This window comes from Lolium perenne, chromosome 4 (assembly GCF_019359855.2).
Source record: "Lolium perenne isolate Kyuss_39 chromosome 4, Kyuss_2.0, whole genome shotgun sequence".
In the NCBI taxonomy this organism is placed as follows: Eukaryota; Viridiplantae; Streptophyta; class Magnoliopsida; order Poales; family Poaceae; genus Lolium; species Lolium perenne.
In genome coordinates, this window is record NC_067247.2 from 405,441,703 (window position 1) to 405,462,447 (window position 20,745).

General features: G+C 54.4%; 1 protein-coding gene across 1 annotated transcript; it reads left to right on the plus strand.

The window, feature by feature from the left end:
- The first annotated feature begins 3,674 nt into the window (after nucleotides 1–3,674).
- On the plus strand, nucleotides 3,675–11,527 carry LOC139830429 (uncharacterized). The gene is made up of 4 exons (XM_071818429.1): nucleotides 3,675–3,827; nucleotides 3,935–4,040; nucleotides 4,125–4,318; nucleotides 11,507–11,527. Exons 1-4 carry the CDS (start codon nucleotides 3,675–3,677, stop codon nucleotides 11,525–11,527), a joined length of 474 nt encoding a protein of 157 aa, XP_071674530.1.
- Nucleotides 11,528–20,745: the final 9,218 nt, after the last annotated feature.

Consider the following 20,745-nt stretch of genomic DNA (forward strand, 5'->3'; position numbering starts at 1 on the left):
AGAGGCACGGCGGGGATTGGCCCCGTGCCGGACGTCGCCGGCTCCTCCTCCTCCTGGTGCTCTGGTGAAGGGGCGGATTGTGCTCCCCACGGCCGCCTAGATCAGGCGCTGCGGCAGGTCGTCGTCACCGGCATGGTCGCCGGCTTGGTCAGCCGGATCGACGAGATCCGGCGTCCACCTCTTCGTCGCCGGTCGCCGTCCTCGGCGTTGCGCGCTCAAAACCTAGAAGACAGAAAAACATGAACATAGCCGGAAGTCGGCGGAAGAAAAGGAAGTCGGCCTCGCGGCCGCAAGCCGGGAAATGGCAAAGACACGAAGCTTACCGCGCCGGTGGATGGTTCTGTCGCAGGGCACCAGCCCGTAGCTCCAGTCCTCCGCCGGAGTTCGCCTTGGTGATGTGGTTCACCCGGCTGGCCACCTGGGCCTTGGTGAGCGGCACCTTGGACGTCCGGTTCGGATCGAACCGGCCGGACATGTGCCCGATCTTGTGGGTGCGCATCTGGAGCGGCAGCACCCGGCGCTCGGCGATGGTGCAGAGAAGATCTTCGGCAGTCAGCCCGCCAGCGGTGGCTGTCGCCAGGAGATCCCAAAGAAGGTTCACCTCCGCGTCCGGATCCGTCGAGCGGGCGTTGTGGCTCCAGTTGATCCGGCCGACTGGAGGAGCCGGATTGAACTCCGGCAGGTTGATCCGGTCGACGAGCTCCCCCTCGTTGCGCACGTAGAAGAATGACATTTGCCAGTTCTTCACCGAGTCGACGGTGGGGATCTTGGGGAAAGGCGTACCAGGCCGGGTGTAGATCGAGGCGGCGCCGCAGGCTCGCGGCGACCGTCGTTGGTCTGCGCCTTCAAGAAGAAGAGCCGGCTCAGAAGTCGATGTCGGGCCACAAGCCGGCGTAAGCCTCCATGAACGCTACGAAGCAGCTCGGAGGACGCACGCGTTGGCCGGCAGGTGGTGCGGCTGAAGGCCGAAGTGGTCGAGGAATTGCCGGAAGAACGGCGAAGCCGGCAGACCCAGCCCGCGGTCGAGGTGCGCGCCAAAGACGACGCGCTCGCCGTTCCTCGGCTCGGGCTCCGTCTCCTCGCCGGGCACCCGCGTGATGACCGACCGCGGGACTCGCCGAAGGCGTACCAGGCGCTCGATGTCGTCCTCCCGCATGTAGGAGCCCCTCCACGATCCACTGGGGGACGCCATTGACGAGGTCGAGGAAGAAGATGACCAGGAGAGGCTGAACGGCGAGGAAGAACCTTGCGACCGCGGCGGCGACAGCGGCGGCTGAGGACGCTCCGTCGAGACGCGCGGCCCCGTGGCGCCGGATTGGCGGGGTGGCGGCGGCGGATCGGTGGAGATTCGCCCGCCGGAGTTCGCCAGCGGAAGATGTTCGCCGGAGCAGCAGCGAGCTCGAGCGCGCAGAGGATAGCGATGGGGGCAAGAGCGCGAGGAAGAAGAAATGGCAAGTGGCCGCCTCGGGGCGCCCCCCCCGCGGCATTTATAGCCACCCGACGCGGGCGGTTGGCCTCCAAGTGGCGGTCGTGGGCCGTAACTCCTCCCACGTCGCCGGATTTACTGCGCCGTAACTGCGCCGTAACTCCTCCCACGTCCACGACGGTTACCGAAAACGGCCACACCACGTCGCCCACTACCGCACCGGATCCGGGGGAACATTGATGTGACCAGACGAACCGACCACCGGGCCAGGCGTCAGACCCGTCAAGTCGGGCGCGGGACCCGAGGCGGCGGAGACTCCGGCGCGCCGCAAGCCGGAGCCGGACCAAAAGTTCCACTCAAGCCAAAATTCATCAGCAAGGCGGAGGCGCCATCAGATCTTGCGAGAAAGCAAAAAACTGCACAAGTGTAAAAAGCGGCCGGCTAGAAGCAGCCGGCAGGAACGAGCCGGATGAGGGCGCAGCCGGCTGAATGGAAATTCTCAGTCGGCCCCTCCAAGTGCCGTCTAATATACTCGAGAAGCCAGGAAAACCTGCCTAGGTCCTTCTGGGCGCAGGACCTTGCCAGCTTCGGGGGCTAATGTCGGGGGGAAGACCCCGGGTAGGGCAATGGACGCGGAGCAGCCGGCTGGCCACTGGCCGGCTCGCGGCAAAGGCCGGCTGAGGTGCAGCCGGCTGGCGCCGTGGCCGGCTGGTCCGGAAGCCGGCTGGCTCTAGGTCCTAGTCGGCCTGGCTACGGCCACCAATGCTGTAGCTGGGCCGGCTTCTACAAGCCATATCCGACTGGGGCTTGAACCTCAGACCGACTCGAGGCTGGCGAGTCTTGCACTGGAAGGAACCGGGTTGGTGATCCGGGTTCCTAAAGTCCACGCTGACTCCATCTTCCGTAAAACGCGGGGCACTGTGGAGAAATAGTGCCGCGCGATGGACAGGCCGTCAGGGCTTACGACGATCCGTACAGGCTACAGCGGCTGACGGCGACAGGGACACCTCCTCCATACCGCTGACCGTGGCAGCCGGATGGGACAGGCCACGATGCCCCAACCACTCCTGACGTCACCGCCTCGGGAAGGAGCGGAAGCCGAAGCCGGCCCAGCCGGCCAGTAAACTATAGGGTCTTATATGTAAAGTGCCGGTGCCTATATAAGCCGCACTACCCCCTCTCGTGCAGGGGATCGATCATTTTATTGCTTCCACCTACCTACAGAGCTGCCCTGTGAGAGAGACCATCGTCTTCCTTAGCCTCTCAGGGCCAGCCGGACACAGCTCTAGGAGCACCACTGTACTGTGTGATCATCGTATACACTCATTGCAGGAGTAGAGGTTTTACCTCCACCGGAGGGCCTCGAACCTGGGTACGTCGCCGTGTCGCTCGTGCCCATACCCGCTTCCGGATACCGCCGTGAGATCCCTCAGGAACCACTTCGTTTAGCCACCCTATGGCATATGCCGTGACGATACCACGACACCGGGTGAGCTCTCTCTCTCTTTCTTGTTTGATTCCTTTTCTTTCCTTACTTTTATGCTTATTATCTTTCTGTTTATCCGGCTAGGGCCCCTATCAAGTTTGCCCAGGGCGGCGGCTCCCGGCAAGCTCCACGCGTGGTGTCGCCGCTTCCGCGCCAGAGGAGGGAGCAGACGCCGCAGCCTTCCTCGCGCGCACCTACGCCGCCGCCGCCTGCGACAGGGGCTTCTTCCTTTGCCGTGCCGCTGGCCTCCGCGCCAGATCGCGGCACGCGGGTCGAGCCAACGCGGCAGCCGACGCTGGACGACATGTTCCCGCGCCGGACACCTCTTCTGGACCCAGCCGCTGGGGCCGGGCGGGGCATGCCGCCTTCAGCCGGGGCCGGAGCCGGCGGGGCTGCTCCTAGGACCGGCGCCGGCAGGGCCGCGCCGCCTGCGGCCGGAGCCGGCAGCAGGCCCACCATGGTGGAGTTGGACGAGAGTCCGGAGGGCGCCCGGGCGCCGGAGACAATCTGGGCCGGCTGGGCCATCCGCTGCGCCCGGAGCGACGCCGCCGCCGCCGCAGCCGACGAGGGACGAGCCGACCAGGCAGAGCCGGCGAGGGACGAGCCGGCGCGCACGGAGGGCGCCGACTCGCGCGCGCTGGTGAGGACGGAGGGCGCAGCGGGCCCGTCTGAGCGCCTTCATGTGGCCAAGGGTGCCCGGCTGGGGGCTGTGCCGTCCGCCTCCGACTCCCGCTTCGGCTCGGCCGGAACCAGGGCGCGGGCATGGCATCGAGCGAACTCTGCGAGGTACTCAGCCGGGAGGGGCAGCCTGGCACGGCGCCCATGAAGATGCTTTTCTCCGGCTATCGGGCCAGCCTCAAGACCAAGGCCGCCGAGACCCTTGCCCAGCTGGCGACGCTGGAGGATGCTGAGAAGGTGTGTTTTCTTTTCTTTTGCAATTTTCTTGTCCTGGTAGCCCTCCGAGACGTGGGCCGGCTGCCTGAAGCCAGTCCAGGTCTTGTCTAAGCAACTGATTCTTTCAGACGGTTGAGGAGCGGCGCACCTTCTTGTACAACCAGGTGGTGACCAGCTACCACAAGGCTAAGATCGAGCGAGCCGGCTTGGCTCGCGAGCTGGAGGCTGTCAAGGGTAAGCTCTATGCTTCTTTCGACTTGATGTCTTGTTTCTTTTTTAATCTTGGTTGGCTGACATTTCTTTCCGGCCGCCTCGCAGTTGAGGCCGCCAAGGTCCCGCAGCTGGAGTCGGATCTCCGAGCCGCTCGCGCGCAGTGCGCCGAGAGCGAGGAGGCGGGCCGATCTGCCGCAGGCAAGCTCAAGCTGGCTGAGCAGGAGCTGACACGGCTGCGCCTGCTGGAGAAGAACCACATCACCGAGCTCAACTCTCTCAGGACGGCGGAGAAGGAGAAGGTGGATGATCTGAGCCGGCGGCTGTCGGAGGTGGAGAGGCAGCGGCTTGCGCTGCAGGAGGAGGTCACTGCCAAGTCCACGGAGCTGACGGCTACCGCCAAGCGTTGGGCCGACGATTTCAGCGCGCTTGATCGCGGCTTGGCGGGTGAGTACATCTCTATGTTCCTTCCCTTTGCCGGCTTTCGGCTGTCGACTGCCGGCTTTTGTTGGCAGCCGGCAGCAGAAACTTCTGATGGGGACAGTCGGTTCTTGCCGGCTGCCGCCAGGCTTTTCCTTTGGCTTAGGACTTCGAAAATTTGCATTTTTCAGCTTATTTCGGCTTTGATGGTTTCTGACTTGCTTCTTCTTCTTGCAGCGGCCTTCCCGGAGACGCAGGACGCGGCTTTGGCAGCCGTTGGCGTCGCGCGTGACTCCAGGAGGCGGGAGACCGGCGAGGGCAGCTCGGAGTACTTCTCCATGGAGGACCACCTGGCGTCCATGGCTGCCCGCATCGAGCCCGTCACCAAGCTCGGCTGGGAGCTGCGGAAGGCGGCCGAAGAGCTGGTGCCCATGCTGTGGCCTGGGGAGGCGGCGCCGCAAGATATCTCCGGCCTCATCTCCGCGATGGAGCGGGCGCCGGACCGCTTCCTCGACTGGAAGGAGTCGGCCACGCGCGCCGGTGCCGACATGGCGCTGTCCTTCGTCCTCTCCTGGTACAACGAGGTGGACCTGGGGCAGCTTGAGTTCCGGCGAGCCGGCGTGGAGGACAAGCTCCCGGCTGAGCTCAAGGCCGCCCGCCTTGCTCGAGCCAGCACCATCGCCGGCTTCGTCGACAAGGCCCTCTTTGTCGCGGACCCGAACCCTCCTCCATCCGATGAAGAATACATGGATGATGAGGAGGCGGAAGACGTGCCTGAGGACGACCCGGCAGCCGGCTCCGCTGATGCCCCTCCGGCTTAGATTTCCTGCTTTTCAGTTGTTCTTTTGCCAAGACAGTTTATTAAATCCCCGGGATGCCGGGTGCAGATGTAAGACAATATTATCGCCTTTTAATTATGCCACACTTTAATGTGTTTGTTAACCAATTATGTGCCGAGTTGCTTTCTTTCGACTCGTTTGCTTTTTCCCATCCGCCCCACTCTTTGGCTGTGCCCTTGCCGGTCGTACGTCCGACTTGCGGTCCGTCGCCGGATCAAGAGCGGGCCGCTGGGTGAGGCCGATAGTATTTCAGTCGAACGAGCTGAATTTGGCAATCCGGCACTTATGGGAAAAGTTGCAAGTCAACTCGCTTTTACTCTTTCCCTTAGTCGTTTTTCGCGTGCCGGCTCACTAGGCCTTACTCCCGCCAGCCGGACAGCCGGGTTGCGGTCTGTAGCTGGTCGGAAGCCGGCTGTCGGAAACCGGATCACGTTACTGAGCCGACCGCGTGAGAGGGTTCAAGCCAATTGGCGAAACAAGGTAAAGTATGCGAAAAACTTGTCGGAAACGGCGCTCTTGGCGCGAGCTTTTTCATAACTCACAAAGGGGATACAAGGGATACATACATTCCTGCTCTCATGCGTAAAATGGGCGGAGTAACCTGACATTCCAGGGACGTTTAGTCTCCTCGTCAGCCTTGTCCGGCTTGTTTTTCTTAGCCTCTTGGGCATCTATGAGATAGTAGGAATCATTGCCTACTGCCTTGCTCACGATGAAGGGACCCTCCCATGGGGATGACAGTTTATGCTGTCCGGCTGTCCGCTGGATCAGCCGGAGCACTAGGTCTCCTTCTCGGAATGCTAAGGGCTGGACCCTCCGGCTATGATAGCGTCGGAGGCTTTGCTGGTAGATGGTAGATCTAGACTCAGCCAGCAGCCGGGCCTCTTCGACCAGGTCGACTCCATCTTCGCGAGCTTCTTTGGCTTCGGCTTCTGTGTAGAGCTTGATCCTTGGTGCGTCGTGCTCGATATCAGTCGGCGGGGACGGCTTCGGCCCCGTATACGAGGAAAAATGGTGTGAAGCCGGCGAGCGATTTGTCGTTGTGCGCAGGCTCCACAGCACATTGGGCAGTTCTTCAATCCAGCAGCCGGCTGTTCGCTCGAGCGGCTCCACCAGCCGGGGCCGGATGCCGGCTAGGACTAAGCCGTTAGCCTTTTCCACTTGTCCGTTGGACTCTGGGTGTGCCACAGAAGATAGGGCCATCCGGATTCCCATTTCCCCGCAATAGCGAGAGAAGATGCCTTGGGAGAAGTTGGTGCCGTTGTCGGTGATGATGGTGTGGGGGTAGCCGAATCTCACAATGATTTCCTTGAGGAATGTGACGGCTGTGGAGCCGTCCAGTTTCTTGATTGGCTTGGCTTCGATCCACTTGGTGAATTTATCAATCATCACCAAGAGATGTGTCATGCCGCCTCGCGCTGTTCTGAATGGGCCCACCATATCCAAGCCCCATACGGCAAATGGCCATGTGATGGGGATGGTTTTCAAGGCGGAAGCCGGCTGGTGTCTTTGCTGCGAAGCGCTGACAGCCGTTGCACTTCTTCACCAAATCTTCTGCGTCTACGAGCGCGATCAGCCCGATAAGCCGTGCCGGAAGGCTTTGGCCACTATGGCTCTGGATGAGGCGTGATGTCCGCACTCTCCTTGATGGATTTCCCGTAGGAGTTCAATCCCTTCAGCCGGCTCGACGCACCGCTGGAACACCCCACTTACGCTGCGTTTGTACAGCTGGTGGTTGATGATGGTGTAGGCCTTGGCCCTTCTCTCAATCTGCCTGGCCTGGACTCTATCATCAGGCAGCACACCGTCGGTGAGGTAGGAGAGGAATTCTTGTGCCCATGAAGGTACGCATCTTATCTCGAATACGCTGACCAACAGGGCCTCCTGCGTGGGAGCTTCCGGATTCGACTGCGTGGTCGCCGGGTCCGGCTTGCTAGCCGGCGGGTTCGGCTTGCTAGCCCCCGAGTTTGGCGATGAAGCCCCCGGGTTGGACTGAGAAGTCCCCGGGTTCGGCATGCTAGCCGGCGGGTTTGGCTTGTTAGCCCCCGACTTGGGCGATGAAGCCCCCGGGTTGGACTGAGCAGCCCCCGGGTCAGCCGGCACGAATATTGAATCCGAGTCCGGTGACGGTATGATGGACGGCTTCTTGAGAACCGCCAAGGCGACACCCGGCGGGATGGCTTGCCGGGTTGAGCCAATCTTGGATAAGGCATCAGCCGCCTCGTTGTTTGCTCGTGGCACGTGGTGGAATTCGCAGCCGTCGAAGAAGCCGGATAGCTGCTGGACATGGAAGCGGTACGAGGCCATATTGGCGTCCTTCGCGTCCCAGTCGCCAGATGCTTGCTGTATGACCAAGTCGGAGTCGCCGAAGCAAAGTATGCGACGCACGCCAATCTCCTTGGCCAGCTTCAGCCCATGAATGAGCGCTTCATATTCCGCCACATTGTTGGATGCGGCGAAGTGGATCTGCAGGACGTAGTCCAGCCGGTCCCCCTTGGGAGAGGTGATGACGATGCCGGCTCCCAAGCCGTTGCGCATCTTCAAGCCGTCGAAGTGCATCTTCCAATGCGTGGAATCCGGCACAGGCGGCAAATGCGCATCTCAGCCCGATCGACGAAGAAGTCCGCGAGGATCTGCGACTTGATGGCTGTGCGTGGCTCGTAGAGGATAGTGTGGGCGGCTAGCTCCAGGGCCCACTTGGCAACCCGGCCGTTGGCATCCTTGCTGCCGATGATTTCCGCCAAAGGCGCTGTGGCAACCACCCTGATGGGATGTTCTTGAAAGTAATGCTTGAGCTTCTTGGCCGCCATGTAGACGCCGTAGGTGACCTTCTGGTAGTGGGGGTAGTTTTGCTTCGACTGGGAGAGCACTTCGCTGAGGTAATAGACTGGGCGCTGGACCAGCTTCTCTCTGTTTTCGGCTTCTTTGCGCTCCACCACCAGGACAACGCTAACCACTCGGTTGGTGGCTGCGATGTACAACAGCATCGGCTCCATTGAAGCCGGCGTTGCAAGGATTGGCGCGGTTGAGAGCACGCGCTTTAAGTCACGGAAGGCTTCATCCGCCTGCGGTGACCAGACGAACTTGTCCGCCTTCTTCATTAGTTGATACAGGGGCAGTGCCTTCTCCCCCAGCCGGCTGACGAAGCGGCTCAAGGAGGCCAGGCAGCCAGCAAACTTCTGGACGTCCTTGAGGCACTGCGGCAGTTCCATCTTCTCCAGGGCACTGATCTTGTCCGGGTTGGCTTCGATCCCTCGGCCGAGACGAGGTAGCCAAGGAGCTGGCCAGACGGCACGCCGAATGTGCACTTGGCCGGGTTGAGCTTCATCCGGAATCTTCTCAGATTGGTGAAGGTTTCTCTCAGGTCGTCAAGGAGGGTAGGCATCTCCTTGGTTTTGACAACGACGTCATCCACGTACGCGTGAACGTTTCTGCCGATTTGATCCTGCAAGCATTTCTGCATGCATCTTTGGTAGGTGGCGCCTGCATTTTTCAAGCCGAATGGCATAGTCGTGTAGCAGTAAGCCCCGTACGGGGTAATGAACGAGGTCTTTATTTGATCAGCCGGATTCAAAGGAATCTGGTGGTAGCCTGAATAGGCATCTAGGAAAGACAACAGTTCACAGCCGGCAGTCGAGTCTATAACTTGATCTATGCGCGGCAGGGGAAAGGGATCCTTTGGGCACGCCTTGTTCAGGCTGGTGTAGTCGATACACATGCGCCAGGAGCCGTTCTTCTTCAACACCAGGACCGGGTTCGCCAACCAGTCCGGGTGCAGCACTTCCATGATGAAGCCGGCAGCTAGGAGCCGGGCGATTTCTTCACCGATGGCCTTCCTTCGTTCTTCGGCGAAGCGCCTGAGAGGCTGCTTCACCGGCTTGGCTTCAGGCCGGACGTGGAGGTGGTGCTCAGCCAACTCCCTCGGCACACCCGGCATGTCTCTTGGAGTCCATGCGAAGATGTCCCGATTCTCACGGAGGAAGCTGGTGAGCTCGCTTTCCTATTTCTTGTTCAAGCCGGCACCGATGGTGACGAACTTGTCCGGCTGCGCCGGGTCCAGGAGGATCTTCTTGGTGTGGTCGGCCGGCTGGAAGTGAGTCGTCCCAGCCGGGTTGCCTGCAGCCGGCATGTCTGTCTGCGCGGCTTTGGCGAGGGCAACGGCGTCGTGGATGAGCTGCTTCTCGGTGGCGATGACCAGGCGTCGGGCCATCTTGGAGCTCTGCGTGGCGCAGTCCATGGAGCGGCGATAGTCGCCGGCTACGGTGATGACCCCCTTGGGGCCAGGCAGCTTCATCTTCAGGTACCCATAGTGGGGCACCGCCATGAACTTGGTCAGGGCCGGCCTGCCCAGGAGCGCGTGGTAGGGACTCACGAGGTCCACCACCTCGAACTCGATTCTTTCGGTGCGGAAGTGATCCGGCTGCCCGAACATCACCTCCAGCGTGATCCGGCCGATCGGCTGGCAGCAATGGCCGGGCACGATGCCGTGGAAGACGGTGGGGGTGGGCGCAACTCGGCCTCCTGGATGCCCAGCTTGCGGGCGGGGTCGCGGTCGCGGCGGTTGGGGCTGGTGCCGCCGGCGATGAGGCCGCGCGAAAAACGCACGCTGCGCCGGGTTGTGCCGAGGGGGGGGTCGAGGACCAGGGCGTAGCTGCCCGGCTTCGGCAGGACAGCCGGTGTGTCACGGCGATCGAAAGTGATGGCCTGCTCTGACCAGTTTAGGTACTGGGGGACCGGCGGTATGACCGCGTTGACCTCAAGGGAACGGCGCTCTTGGCTCGTCCTGTCCTCGGGCTCGGAGGTGAAGATGATGTAGGTGGCGTCTTCGGCCAAATATCGGCCGGCATGGTGCACTTGGTTAGCCTCGTGGTGCTCGAGGTTGGCGTTCTCTGCGCCGGCTTGGCCACCCGGCCCGCCGGCTGGTGGAGGCGGGGGTGGAGGCGGTAGAGGTTCACCGCTTGTCAGCCGCTTCATGAAGTGGCAGTCGCGGGTGGTGTGGTTGGAGGGGTTCTTGCCGCTGTGGTACTTGCACGGCGAGTCGAGCATTTGCTCAAAGGTGTACTTCGGCTTCCACCGCCGGTCTTGCTTACGGCGGCGGCTGCCGCTGCCGCGTTGTCTGCCACGGCGGCTACGTGGGCGGAGCCGTACCGGCGGTCCGGCTGGTCGCTGTGACGCTTGCCGCGGTAGTTGTCCCGCCGGCTGCCATGCGAACCGCCCTCGGCCGGCTTGTGCTCAGCCGGCCTGTTGTTGTCCCGCCTTGCTGGAGCCGGTGAAATATCAGCCGGCGTCTTGCCGGCTTCTTCTGCCAGCGCGTACTTGTCGGCGATGGCCATCAAGGCGGCCATCGACTTGGGGTCACTGCGGCGCAACTTGTGCCACAGCATGGTGTTGGGCCGATAGCCTCCCATGAAGAAGCTGATGGCCTGGATCTCGTGCACGCCCTCGCAGGAGTTGCGCATCTCGCACCAACGCATCAGGTACGCGCGATCCGTCTCGTCGGGGCCCTGCTTGCACATCTCGAGCTGCCGGGGCGACCCGGCCGGCGATAGGTGCCGGTGAAGTTGCTGATGAAGGCCGCTTCGAAGTCGAGCCAGCCGTTTATGCTGCCGGCTGGCAGGTTGTTGAGCCATGTGCGGGCGGAGCCGACCAGCATCAGGGGGGAGTAGCGCACGGCCCAGCGCTTGTTGCCTTTGGCGATGCCGACTGCGGTGGAGTAGTCCTGCAGCCAGTCCTCCGGCTTGGCGGTGCCGTCATACTTGGGGGTGTCGCGGGGGAGCGTGAAGCCTTCGAGTGTGGGCTCGTTGGCGATGCGGGGCCCGAAGCACTTTGGGCCGGCTGGAGCTTCTTCTTCCGCAATGCGGGATTCGACCAGCCGGTCGAGGCGATCTCGGGCGTCGGCGGGCTCGATGCGCGGGCCCAGCCGGGAGTGTGCCGGCTGGCGCGCGCCGCTTGCTTCTGGAGCCGCTCGGTGATGACGGCGGGGCTCGGAGTCTTGCTCCTGGTTCCGGCTTGGAGGGGGCCGGCTACGGCTGCTGCCGCTCGGCTGCTGGCTTGGCCGGCCCGAGCTGTGCGTGGCCCGGGAGTCATGGCGCCGGCTTGGTCCTGGGGAGGCGGACTCGGCCGTGTCCCCTGGCGCCTTCCCTGTCGTTGCTGCAGCTCCACGAGCGTGAGAAGCTCGGGGGCATTGACATACCTGGGTCGGCGATCTGCACTGTTGGCTGCGTTAAGCAGCTCGATCACCCGCTGGTCTGACGGCGTAACTCTTCGCCTTCAAGGCGGTTCAGCTCTTCTGCGGCGGCTTCTGCAGCGCATGTTCTTGTCGGGGGTGTTGTAGACGGGTAGCTCCGCGGACGGAGCCGGCGAAGGAGCGCCGTCGCGGGCGATCTCAGCGCCAAGGTCGCGGCCCCTGCGGCGGATGTGGCCAGCTCGGCTTGGCTCGTCGCCGCACAGGTGAGGCCGTGGCGCGGTTGTACTCGCGCTGGGTGATCTCCATCTGGCGCTTAGCAGCAGCCAGTTCTTCGGTTTGCTTGAGGAGGAGCTGGCGGTGCGCCTCCAAGTCCGCCTCGACGGCGGTGGGATCTCCGCCAGGCGTGAGCGGGTGCTCGCTTTGCCGGACTGCATCCAGCCGGGACGGTGGTGGTGGCGCTTTCGGGCCCGAGCCGGAGGCGTGGGGGTCGATGTTGCGCTCCAAACCGGGGCCGCGGGTGCGCGGGTTCTTCTCGGGGAGCTCCTCGCCAGCCATCATGACTTGCACGACGGCGGGGCTGGCGGGAGCGCTGCTGCCGGCTCACGGAGGAGGGCTAGCGCAGCGCAGCACCTGCCGCGGGTAGCGCGGCGGTGCGACGGTGGCGACGTAAACGTCGAAGCCGCCGAAGGAGATGACGCTGCCGCCGGCTGGGAAGGGCCGGTCAGCGAAGCAGCCAGCGTTGTCGCTGACGCAGTTGAGGGAGCCGAATCTCCAGATCAAGCCTGAAGCGACTCGCTCGCCGGTGGTGATGGTGAGGCCCGTCCGGATGAAGACACCGGCCGAGGATGCTGAAGGCCCCACGGTGGGCGCCAAATGTCGTGGTATCGTCACGGCATATGCCATAGGGTGGCTAAACGAAGTGGTTCCTGAGGGATCTCACGGCGGTATCCGGAAGCGGGTATGGGCACGAGCGACACGGCGACGTACCCAGGTTCGAGGCCCTCCGATGGAGGTAAAACCTCTACTCCTGCTATGAGTGTATATGATGATCACACGGATGCGGTGGTGCTCCTAGAGCTGTGTCCGGCTGGCCCTGAGAGGCTAAGGAAGACGATGGTCTCTCTCACAGGGCAGCTCTGTAGGTAGGTGGAAGCAATAAATGATCGATCCCCTGCACGAGAGGGGGTAGTGCGGCTTATATAGGCACCGGCACTTTACATATAAGACCCTATAGTTTACTGGCCGGCTGGACCGGCTTCGACCTCCGCTCCTTCCCGAGGCGGTGACGTCAGGAGTGGTTGAGGCATCGTGGCCTGTCCCATCCGGCTGCCACGGTCAGCGGTATGGAGGAGGTGTCCCTGTCGCCGTCAGCCACTGCAGCCAGTACGGATCGTCGTAAGCCCTGACGGCCTGTCCATCGCGCGGCACTATTGCTCCACAGTGCCCCGCGCTTTACGGAAGATGGAGTCAGCGTGGACTTTAGGAACCCGGATCACCAACCCGGTTCCTTCCAGTGCAAGACTCGCCAGCCACGAGTCGGTCTGAGGTACAAACCCCAGTCGGATATGGCTTGTAGAAGCCGGCCCAGCTACAGCATTGGTCGCCGTAGCCAGGCCGACTAGGACCTAGAGCCAGCCGGCTTCCGGACCAGCCGGCCACGGCGCCAGCCGGCTGCTCCTCAGCCGGCCTTTGCCGCGAGCCGGCCAGCGGCCAGCCGGCCGCTCCGCGTCCATTGCCCTATCCGGGGTCTTCCCCCCGACAACTCCCGCAATAATAGACAAAATAGTGGGCCAAGGTTTCAGAGACCTTTCGTGTCCCCCGAGGATATGATGAATGGGCCATGTCAGATGCACTTCTATCTCAACAGCAATGGGAAGAGACAGTCAGGACACCTGCAGAAGGACTGTCGAAATTTTCAGGCAATGCTAAGGTTTGCAGGGCAAGCCAATGCTCAGGCGACAAATAGAAACCCTCAAGGGCCCAGGAGTGAGATCCACTTGCCACCTCCTCCCGCAATTACGGACGAAAATCGACGCCAGCTCAGAATAGCGGCAGCACCACAACCACCTCCATACGTCAATCCCAACTCCAACGAAGCGATCTCGATGATTCAGAAGGGTAGGCCGTCCAATAGAGCTCAGAAAGTAATCTCGCGACAGGTGTTCATGGCAGAGAAGATGCCTCCACCAACGATTATTGGTCAGGGCAAGACATTGGCTTCACAATAGCGGATCATCCGCAGCAAGTTCCTCGACCAGGGTAGTCAGCACTTATCTTACCAGCAGTCTTCTCCGGCGAGAGGGGCTTACGGGCGCGGCGAGGCTAGGGGGTTGATGTCTACGGGAGCTTCTATTCTTGTAGACAGTGTTGGGCCTCCAAGAGCAGAGGTTTGTAGAACAGCAGCAAGTTTCCCTTAAGTGGATCACCCAAGGTTTATCGATCTCAGGGAGGAAGAGGTCAAAGATATCCCTCTCAAGCAACCCTGCAACCACAAAGCAAGAAGTCTCTTGTGTCCCCAACACACCAAATACACTTGTCAGATGTATAGGTGCACTAGTTCGGCGAAGAGATAGTAAGATACAAGTAATATGGATGAGTATGAGTGATAATAGCAATCTGAATAAAATATGGCAGCGAGTAAACATTCAACAAAACAGTAAACAAACGGAGATTCAATGCTTGGAAGCAAGGCCCAGGGATCCTGCTTTCACTAGTGGACACTCTCAACAATGATCACATAATAGGACTACTCTACACCCTCTTGTTGGATGATGAACACCATTGTGTAGGATTACACGAACCCTCAATGCCGGAGTTAACAAGCTCCACAATATTCAATGTTCATATTTAAATAACCTTAGAGTGCAAGATAGATCAACACAACCAAACCAAGTACTAACATAGCATGCACACTTCTACCATCACACTATGAAAGGAGGAATAGATCGCATCAATACCATCATAGTAATAGTTAACTTCATAATCTACAAGAGATCACAATCATAGCATAGACCAAGTACTTCATGATGCACACACTGCCAACATTACATCATGGAGGAGGAATAGACTACTTTAATAACATCACTAGAGTAGCACATAGATGATATTCAACTAGATCACATAAAGAGAGAGATGAACCACATAGCTACAGGGGAGCCCTCAGCCCCGGGGGTGAATTACTCCCTCCTCATCATGGAGACAGCGATGGCGGTGGAGACGGCGGTGGAGATGGCTCCGGGGGCAATTCCCCATCCCGGCAGGGTGCCGGAACAGAGAGTTCTGTCCCCCGAATTGGACTTTCGCGATGGCGGCGGCTCTGGATGGTTTTCTCTGTTTTCGTCGAACTGGTCGATGTTTTTAGGTCAGGGATGAATATATAGGCGGAGAGTCGGAGTCGGAGGGTCAACGAGGCGACGACACCATAGGGGGGCGCGGGCACCCCCTTGGCCGCGCCGGCCTATGGTCTGGTGGGCCTGTGGCCCCCCTCTGGCGACTCTCGGGTGTTCTGGATGCTTCCGGGGATTCTAAGATCTTCGGCGTTGATTTCGTCCGATTCCGAGAATATTTCCTTACTAGGATTTCTGAAACCAAAAACAGCAGAAAATAGCAACTGGCCCTTTGGCATCTCGTCAATAAGTTAGTTCCGGAAAATGCATAATAATGACATAAAGTGTGAACAAAACATGTCGGTATTGTCATAAAACAAGCATGGAACATCAGAAATTATAGATACGTTGGAGACGTATCAGCATCCCCAAGCTTAGTTCCTACTCGTCCTCGAGTAGGTAAACGATAAAAGATAATTTCTGAGGTGACATGCTACCAACATAATCTTAATCATACTATTGTAAAGCATATGAGATGAATGCAGCGATTCGAAACAATGTAAATGCAATGAGTAAACAATTGAATCATGTAGCAAAGACTTTTCATGAATAGTACTTTCAAGACAAGCATCAATAAGTCTTGCATAAGGGTTAACTCATAAAGCAATAAATTCACAGTAGAGACATTGAAGCAACACAATGGAAGATTAAGTTTCAGCGGTTGCTTTCAACTTGTAACATGTATATCTTATGGATAGTTGTCAATGCAAAGCAATATAACAAGTGCAATAAGCAAGTATGTAAGAATCAATGCACAGTTAACACAAGTGTTTGCTTCTAGGATAGAGAGAAATGGGTAAACTGACTCAACATAAAAGTAAAAGAAAAGGCCCTTCGCAGAGGGAAGCATTGATTGCTATATTTGTGCTAGAGCTTTGATTTTGAAAACAAGAAACAATTTTTTCAACGGTAGTAATAAAGCATATGTATCATGTAAATTATATCCTACAAGTTGCAAGCCTCATGCATAGTATACTAATAGTGCCCGCACCTTGTCCTAATTAGCTTGGATTACCGGGATTATCGCAATGCACATGTTTTAACCAAGTGTCACAAAGGGGTACCTCTATGCCGCATGTACAAAGGTCTAAGGAGAAAGTTCGCATTGGATTTCTCGCTATTGATTATTCTCAACTTAGACATCCATACCGGGACAACATAGACAACAGATAATGGACTCCTCTTTTATGCATAAGCATGTAGCAACAATTAATTTTCTCATATGAGATTGAGGATATATGTCCAAAACTGAAACTTCCACCATGGATCATGGCTTTAGTTAGCGGCCCAATGTTCTTCTCTAACAATATGCACGCTCTAACCATAAGGTGGTAAATCGCCCTTACTTCAGACAAGACGAACATGCATAGCAACTCACATGATATTCAACAAAGAGTAGTTGATGGTGTCCCCAGGAACATGGTTATCACACAACAAGCAACTTAATAAGAGATAAAGTGCATAAGTACATATTTAATACCACAATAGTTTTTAAGCTATTTGTCCCATGAGCTATATATTGCAAAGGTAGAGGATAGAAATTTAAAGGTAGCACTCAAGCAATTTACTTTGGAATGGCGGAGAAATACCATGTAGTAGGTAGGTATGGTGGACACAAATGGCATAGTGGTTGGCTCAAGGGTTTCTGATGCATGAGAAGTATTCCCTCTCGATACAAGGCTTAGGCTAGCAAGGTTGTTTGAAGCAAACACAAGCATAAACTAGTACATCAAAACTTACATAAAAGACATATCACAAGCATTATAAGACTATACATCGTCTTCCTTGTTGTTCAAACACCTCACTAGAAAATATCTAGACTCTAGAGAAACCACTCATGCAATCCAAATTTTAACAAGCTCTATGTATTTCTTCACTAATAGGTGCAAAGTATATGATGCAAGAGCTTAAACAAGAGCACAACAATTGCCAAGTATCAAGTTATTCAAGACATCATACCAATTACTACATGTAGCCTTTTCCGTTTCCAACCATATAACAATTAACGAAGCAGTTTCAACCTTCGCCATGAACATTAAAAGCTAAGAACACATGTGTTCATACGAACCAGCGGAGCGTGTCTCTCTCCCACACAAGTATTTATTCAAACAAAAACAAAAGCAAGAAACATACAGACGCTCCAAGTAAAGTACATAAGATGTGACCGAATAAAAATATAGTTTCACTAGAGGAACCTGATAATGTTGTCGATGAAGAAGGGGATGCCTTGGGCATCCCCAAGCTTAGATGCTTGAGTCTTCTTGAAATATGCAGGGGTGAACCACCGGGGCATCCCCAAGCTTAGGCTTTTCACTCTTCTTGATCGCATTGTATCATCCTCCTCTCTTGACCCTTGAAAACTTCCTTCACACCAAACTCAAAACAACTCATTAGAGGGTTAGTGCATAATCAAAAATTCACATGTTCAGAGGTGACACAATCATTCTTAACACTTCTGGACATTGCCCAAAGCTACTGGAAGTTAATGGAACAAAGAAATCCATCCCACATATTAAAAGAGGCAATGCGAAATAAAAGGCAGAATCTGTCAAAACAGAACAGTCTGTAAAGACGAATTTTATTGAGGCACCAGACTTGCTCAAATGAAAATGCTCAAATTGAATGAAAGTTGCGTACATATCTGAGGATCACTCACGTAAATTGGCATAATTTTCTGAGTTACCTACAGAGAATTTTGCCCAGATTCGTGACAGCAAAGAAATCTGTTTCTGCGCAGTAATCCAAATCTAGTATCAACCTTGCTATCAAAGACTTTACTTGGCACAACAAAACACAAAACTAAGATAAGGAGAGGTTGCTACAGTAGTAAACAACTTCCAAGACACAAATATAAAACAAAGTACTGTAGCAAAACAACACATGGGTTATCTCCCAAGAAGTTCTTTCTTTATAGCCATTAAGATGGGCTCAGCAGTTTTGATGATGCACTCGCAAGAAATGGTATTTGAAGCAAAAGAGAGCTTCAAGAGGCAAATGCAAAACACATTTAAGCCTAACATGCTTCCTATACAGAGGAATCTTGTACACAAATTAATTCATGAAGAACAAAGTGACAAGCATAAGAGGATAAAACACGAGTAACTTCAAGATTCTCAACATAAAGAGGGGAAACTTAATATTATTAAGATGCGTATAACCATATTTCCCTCTCTCATAATAACTTTCAGTAGCATCATTGATGAAATCCACAATATACCCATCACTTAAAACATTCTTATCATGGTTCATATGCATAGAAGTATCATTAATTCTGGCATAAAAAGAGTTATTCTCATTAATAGTAATTGGAGCAAGATTATTATCAAGAATTTGAACATGGTAAACAAGTTGCATATTAAAAGAATTGTTTTTGGTAATCCAATCATGACTATGACAAGTTTCATAAGGATAGTTATAACCTATATCATAGCATTCTTTATAATAATCATCAAAGATCGGAGGCACAGTGTCATCATAAGAAATAGAATAGTTATCTTTCACAGTCGGTTTATCTGTGTCCATACCATCATTGTTATTAGAAGGATATGTATCAAACACATAATGATCAGTAGCAAAAGGATTTTCAAACACCTCTTCCCCCAGCTTAGAGCTTTCTATATCATTATGGGAGGAAGCATGGATAGCACTGACACCATGGCAATTATTATCATCATCATTTTCAGAATTAGTTTCCCAGAGATTTGCAATATCAAAAGTAATGTGCCCATTCAAATCATGATCGCTAATGTATGTAAAGGGCATAGGAAGATCATCGTATTCAGATTCATTATCACAATAATTATTAGGGGCAACATACTTACGGTTATCTAGCGTTATCTCATTCACGCGGGGATACGCCGTTACCTCTTTCTTTTTATTCTCCTTCTTCTTCTTCTTCGTTCCCTTCTTCTTCTTCTTCTTCTTCTTCTTCTCTTCCTTCTCCTCGTTCCCTTCTTTAGGAGGAAGAGGCTTGAAGGGTGGCTTGTCCGCATAACCTGATTTACTTTTAGAAACAATAGAAGAAACTTGGGAGGATCCCTCCTTTTCATTAATTAGTTGAAAACACACAGCGGTCCTATCATATTTTGGCAAGGTGTCATCTTCTAAAATATTTTGTATGTAAGTATTTGTATGGATATTATCAATGCAATAAGAAAAACACCCATGCAGGACATCTTCAATATCAAGATCACTCATATGTAACAAGGAGATTTTTCTCGACAGTTCTTCACACCCCAAAAATAAAGTAAGTTCATCATGCTGATTAGGAGTAATTTCATCATCACAATACAAATTTGCAGCACTCATTGGGTTCAAATTATCATTGGAGGAGCATTGAAAATTAAAATGACCCACTTCATGGCAAACTTCACAAATAAAAGGATAGAGGGCACAAACTTTTTTACCAAGATCATCTAGAGCCCTAAGCCACTTTCTAGTTTTTTCATTAATATGATGGATGCAATATTCATCTTTGACTTGATTAATTCCACAAGGCCTATGCATTCCACAAAAATTAACATGCTTATAGTAAATAGCATTCTTAGGAGTTTGAGCATGCTTATTGCAATAATTAACAACAATTTCATTCTTCATGCAAGCCTCTTTAAAAGGTTCATGATACTTATCAAAATTCTTCTTAGGCAATTCAAAATGAGAAGCAAAGGCTTTATAAAGATTTGCAGCAACTTGAGAGTCAAGACCATAAGTAGCACTCATATCTCGAAATTTATCAGTATCCATAAAAGCTTCAATGCATTCATAATCATAATTTATACCTGACTCTTTACCTTTGTTGTTCTCCCATCCTTCAGCGTTCTCCTCAATCCGATCAAGAAGATCCCACTTAGCTTCAACCTCCTTGCTTGTGAAGGATCCCTTCGAACATGCATCCAGATAGTCCTTGTGTTGTCCTGAAAGCCTCGCATAAAAATTGTTAACAATAACATTACGGGGGAGCTCATGAATGGGACATTTGAGCATTAGTGACTTCAATCTCCCCCACGCTTGAGAAATACTCTCTTCATCAGGAGGATAAAAGTTATAAATATAATTCCTATCAATATGCACTTCATAAGGAGGATAAAATTTAGAGTAAAAGAGAGGTACAATTTCCTCCCAACCAAGAGAATGACTATTCTCCAACAATTTATACCAATGCGCCGCTTTACCAGACAGCGAAAAAGAGAATAGCTTCTTCTTCACTTCTTCCATAGAGATACCTGCACACTTGAATAACCCGCATAATTCATGCAAAAACTGTAAATGATCTCCAGGATGGACAGTTCTATCCCCTTTATAGCGGTTATCAATAACACGTTCAATAATTTTCATGGGTATCTTGAAAGAAGTACTTGTAGTTGGTGGATTTAAAGTATCACAAGCATTATTAGAGTTATCGCATATGGGAGATAAAGCATTATCAGAACAAATTTTCTCCCCTAAAGATGGGAAGCCAAAAAGATCACAGAAACTAGCTTCCCCAAGCTTAGACTTATTCATAGCATTAGCAGTGATTGCGTTCATACCAATAATATTGCTACTAGCATGCAAATGAGGTTCCATAGGTTCCTTAATTTTCGCATCACACAATTCATGTCTTAGCTTAGGAAATAAATCAAGAAGCTCATAGTTATATTCCATTATGCCTAACTAGTGTAAAACAAGAAACAAAAAGATGCAATTGCAGGATCTAAAGGAAATAGCTTCGAGCACAAACACAATGGCGCCAGAAAAGTACTGTTACCTGGAACCGGAGTATGAGTGCCTTTTACCTTTCCTCCCCGGCAACGGCGCCAGAAAAGTGCTTGATGTCTACGGGAGCTTCTATTCTTGTAGACAGTGTTGGGCCTCCAAGAGCAGAGGTTTGTAGAACAGCAGCAAGTTTCCCTTAAGTG